At 36.0% G+C, this 4,725-nt stretch overlaps 1 protein-coding gene across 1 annotated transcript in view; it reads left to right on the top strand.

The window, feature by feature from the left end:
* Positions 1–4,725, top strand: part of LOC107688219 (islet cell autoantigen 1-like) — an 8,423-nt gene that overhangs the window by 2,978 nt on the left and 720 nt on the right. The window contains exons 5-12 of the mRNA XM_016485836.1: positions 951–1,074; positions 1,154–1,352; positions 1,543–1,668; positions 1,993–2,091; positions 3,063–3,151; positions 3,232–3,281; positions 3,350–3,592; positions 4,451–4,531. Of these exons, the coding sequence (XP_016341322.1) occupies positions 951–1,074; positions 1,154–1,352; positions 1,543–1,668; positions 1,993–2,091; positions 3,063–3,151; positions 3,232–3,281; positions 3,350–3,592; positions 4,451–4,531 (1,011 nt within the window). The remainder of the gene's footprint in view (positions 1–950; positions 1,075–1,153; positions 1,353–1,542; positions 1,669–1,992; positions 2,092–3,062; positions 3,152–3,231; positions 3,282–3,349; positions 3,593–4,450; positions 4,532–4,725) is intronic.

Raw genomic sequence — 4,725 nt, 5'->3', positions numbered from 1 at the left:
TTGTTTGGCCTTCCAAAAATGGACACGAAATCAGTGGTTAAGTTGTATTTACAACATTGTTCCAGAACACTTCAACCCAAATATTCAGGTGTGTGCAGCACATTTTATGGAGGACTGTTTCCTGATCCTGGTAGAGTAGACTACAATGCCGGCTGTTCTGACTCAAAGACTGTAAGTAAGTTTTTTATATTTAAAGAGTTTTTATATTTTATGTATTTAAAGCGAGTTTTTTGGGCAGTGTAGAGTAGGGCTTGTTGTTTGTAATTTCTCCGATCACAAATGCAGACATGGTTTTATGTTTACGCGGCGCGATGCAACGCAACGCGTAAAAAGACAGTATAAGTCATTATAATCCATAATTATGTCCCCACTGGATGCAACGAAAGCCTCGTTTATAATGGGTTTTCATGTTTTTGAATCATCGCTCCGGCCTGACAGGGCATCATCACAATATGGTAGGGGCGTAACATTTCCGTCTCACACTTGAGGTATTCGGCCAATCACAACGCACTGGATAGCTGGCCAATCAGAGCACACCTCGCTTTTTCAGACCGATGAGCTTTGTAAAAATCGACGCGTTTCAGAAAGGCGGGGCATAGAGGAGAAACAATAATGTACAGTATGTGGAAAATATTGTGTTTTTTAAACATTAAACCGCATAAACACATTTCATTACACCAAATACACAAAATAATGTTCTTTTTAGCAACATCATATGACCCCTTTAAACCATTAAATCCAAAATGGTTCTTCTCCACTACAAAAAACCCATTCGGAACCTTTATTTTTAATAATGTGCCGTTCAAATGTTTAACACTTAAAGCTAGATTTCAGTAATGATTTATTATCAATATATTTATTATGCAAGTCTGCAATAAAGCAGACTTGACTTGATTATTCAAAGAAAACATACTGTATGTATGTGGCTAAATTCTAATGCTTTTTTTCAGTTTTGTCCCAGGAGGAGAATGAACTGGGTCGGTTCCTGCGTTCACAGGGCTCTCAGGACAAAAGTCGTGCTGGAAAGATCATGCAAGCTACTGGGAAAGCTCTCTGCTTCTCTTCACAGCAGAGGTGTCTTCAAGCTTCTAATCAAATGCGATTGGTTTGGGAATTCTTCTTCTTCGTTTGGTTCATTCGTTTCTCCCTGCAGGCTGGCGCTGCGAGGTCCGCTGGGCCGTCTGTACCAGGAGGTGGAGACGTTTCGTTACCGAGCCATTTCTGACACGTGGCTGACGGTGAACAGGATGGAGCAGTCACGGACTGAGTACAGAGGAGCTCTGCTCTGGATGAAGGACGTTTCTCAGGAGCTGGACCCCGACACACACAAGCAGATGGAGAAGTTCCGTAAGGTCAGTCTCACGCAGTGAAACCGTTTCTCCAGCAGAAGGAGGAACGTGTCTTCTAATCATTCTCATCTACTGTAGCGTGGGATGAGAATGTCTTCTAGAAGGTCTGAAATGTCCGTGTTTATCTTAACCTCTTCTTTCTTCTGCTGGTTGTTTTTGATGGGCAGCAGTTTCATCGTTTTTCATCCCTTAGGTTCAAACTCAGGTGCGTCATACCAAGACAAGTTTTGACAAACTGAAGAATGATGTGTGTCAGAAGGTTGATCTGCTCGGAGCCAGTCGCTGTAATCTGCTCTCACACGTTCTGACAACCTCTCAGGTGCTGCATTTTAACTGCATCGTGTAGCTTATTTATTTGTTTGTTTATTTATTAATTAATTTATTTACCTGATTAGTGAGCGTTGTAAATGTGATGCATTTATTATTTAATTAGATTAAATTAAATTAATTTTATTTTTTTTATAAATTATTCTGTTTATTATTACTTTTTTATTATTTATTATAATTTTATTATTATTATTATTATTTATTATTATTATCTAAATTAATTGTTAAAGGCGGTTATATCTCACAATTTAGCAGAATAAAGCCTTACAGAACGACGTGTCATGAGGATAAATATCTGTCTTTTCTTCTATTTCAGACCACATTGCTACATTTCTGGAAGAAAACCTCTCACACTATGGCTGCTATTCATGAGAGCTTCAAAGGCTGCCAGACTCATGAGGCTTCAGCGCTGGGGGTGAGCGCTTTCAGAAGAAATGAATCTCATTATATAGATCTTTGGTGATATTCATATTTATTCATATGAATATGCGTACGTGCTTAAATCTCATTTTGTGTTAAAACTATAAAATAAGTTTCATTTTTCAGTGAGATTTGGATTTGTTTCTGATGTTTTTAGTTTAAAAGAAAGATGATTCTTACATTTTGTATTTACATTTACTTAATTATTTATTTAGCATAGCATATTTTGGGGAAAAAAATACACTTCAAATGTTCGGGGTCAGTAAGATTTTTTTTTTTTAATTACTGTTATTCAGTAAGGATGCATTACATCAAAAATGACTTATTATGTTACAAAAGATTTTTCTTTTAAATAAATGTTCTTTTGAACTATCATAGTTTTCAACAAAAATATAAAGCAGCACAAATATTTTCATCATTGATAAGAATAATTGTTTCTTAAGCATCAATTCCGCATATTAGAATGATTTCTGAAAAATCACGTGACACTGAAGACTGGAGTAGTAATGCTGAAAATTCGACTTTACGTCACAGAAATAAATTATATTTGAAAACATATAAAACTAGTAAACAGTTATTTTAAATCGTAATAATATTTCACAGTTTTTACGATATTTTCGATCCAATAAACGTATGCTTGGTCAGAATAAGAGACTCCGCAACCCCACACTTTTGAATAGTTGTGTGTGCTACAGAGCGAGGTTTGGATGTCTCAGTTCTCAAGTAGAATATCCTCTTGATATTGTCAATAGTAGATAAATGTCTTCACATGATATGGGGCAAGTTGTCACAACAGGAACCTGCTGCTTATTGATTAATCATCCCAAAATAGGCTTTTGTTTCAGACCTGTGATAAAATAATAACTCTTACATTTATTAAACACTCACCCATCTTTCATCATTTAGACACACAAGCAGTGATATTATGATGCACGTCCAACAAATCTGTTGTGTCTGATACTCCAGGGTTCAGATCAAGCTGCAAAGAAAAAAGTGAAGAAGAAAACGAAGGCAAAAGCAGAAGATGAGGAGACGAGTCAGAATACAGATGAAACGTAGGAGCTGTTCTGTCCTCATTTATTGTAGTCTGACGTGTATAAACCTCTAATCGCTCATATCATATCTTCTCTTTCAGGCTTATTTCAATTGAAGAAGAAGCTCTGAGCAGTAACCGCATGCAAACAGGTAAAGCTTTCATGAAAGCTGAATGAGTTTTATCCACAGATGAAGAGAAGTTCATCCTGTATTTACAGGAAATGATGACGCTTTCTCCGGCGGTCAGGAGAAGGATGACTTGAGTTTGTTGAATGAGATTCTGGGCAGCAGTTCTCTGGAGGACGAGGGTTTCTCACAGGAATGGCTCGAGGTGTTTGGGGATGAAGATCCGGCCGGCGGTAGCAGAGCAGAGACGCAGCTGTCCGAGGAGGAGCCCGCTTTCTTTCTGCCTTCCAAACTACTCGACTGGAACACGAACGGCCTGCAGTCCACAGTCTCAGGTCAGCAGAAACATCTTACCAGAAAGTCTGCTTGAGAACTCTCCACTTAGACAGGGAGAGAATGGAATCTGTATCTTCTATGATGCAACAAAAATAGATCATTATGGAACAAACTATACACGATAGTGTTCAAAGGTTGGGTTGGTAAGATTTTTTTGAATGTTTTTGAAAATATTCTTAAAAGTAGAAAGGCTTCAAAATTTGAAAGACTGCATTTATTTGATCAAAAATAGTCAAAAAGAAAAATTGTGAAATATAATTACAATTTAAAATAACTGTTTTATATTTAAATATATTTTAAAAAGTAATTTATTCCTGTGATGCAAAGCTGAATTTTCAGCATCATTACTCCAGTCTTCAGTGTCACATGATCCTTCAGAAATCATGCTGATATGCCGATTTGCTGCTCAAGAAACATTTCGCATTATTAATGTTGAAAACAATTGTGCTGCTTCATATATATGTGGAAACTTGATAGGTTTTTTTCAGGATTCTTTTATGAATAGAATGTTCAAAAGAACCGCGTTTATTTGAAATCTTTTGTAGCATTCTAAATTTCAATACTGTCACTTTCAGTCAATTTAACATGGAAGCCCATTTCCATCACAGAATTTAGACAGAGTTTACATCTTGCAATTCTGACTTTAAATTGGAAAAAAAAAAAGTCTGAATTGTGTGATGAACAATTTGCAATTAACCTTTTTTATTCTGTGGTGAAAATGGGATTCCATCATTTAATGTGTCCTTGCTGAATGAATAAATTAAAAGTAAATAAAGTAATAAATGAAAAAAAAAATTGACCCCAAACTTGTAGTGTACATCTATTGTAAATGCTCTTAAATATTGTCTGTATTCCAGGTTGGACAACAGCCATTCCGCAGAATATTCCTGAAAACTCATCTGTAGCGAGTCAAATCTCTTCCAAACCTGCAGTGAAAGGTAAATATGATCAGAGTCATATGTCAGTCATAACCAGTATTGAGAGTGTAAACATGCATTGATCCGTTGTGAAGCATTGATGTGAAAAAAGATGCATTTACAGTATTATAGAATTGAATACTTAAAACTTGATTATAATAATAATGCATTTTGTGTTGATTTTCTTATCCAAAAAGAATCTATTTTCAGTTGTA

The sequence above is a fragment of the Sinocyclocheilus anshuiensis genome, unplaced genomic scaffold, assembly GCF_001515605.1.
Source record: "Sinocyclocheilus anshuiensis isolate Anshui unplaced genomic scaffold, SAMN03320099.WGS_v1.1 scaffold1162, whole genome shotgun sequence".
Classification (NCBI taxonomy): Eukaryota; Metazoa; Chordata; class Actinopteri; order Cypriniformes; family Cyprinidae; genus Sinocyclocheilus; species Sinocyclocheilus anshuiensis.
Note: the sequence above shows the minus strand (reverse complement) of the source record. Positions and strands in the feature narration are given on the sequence as shown.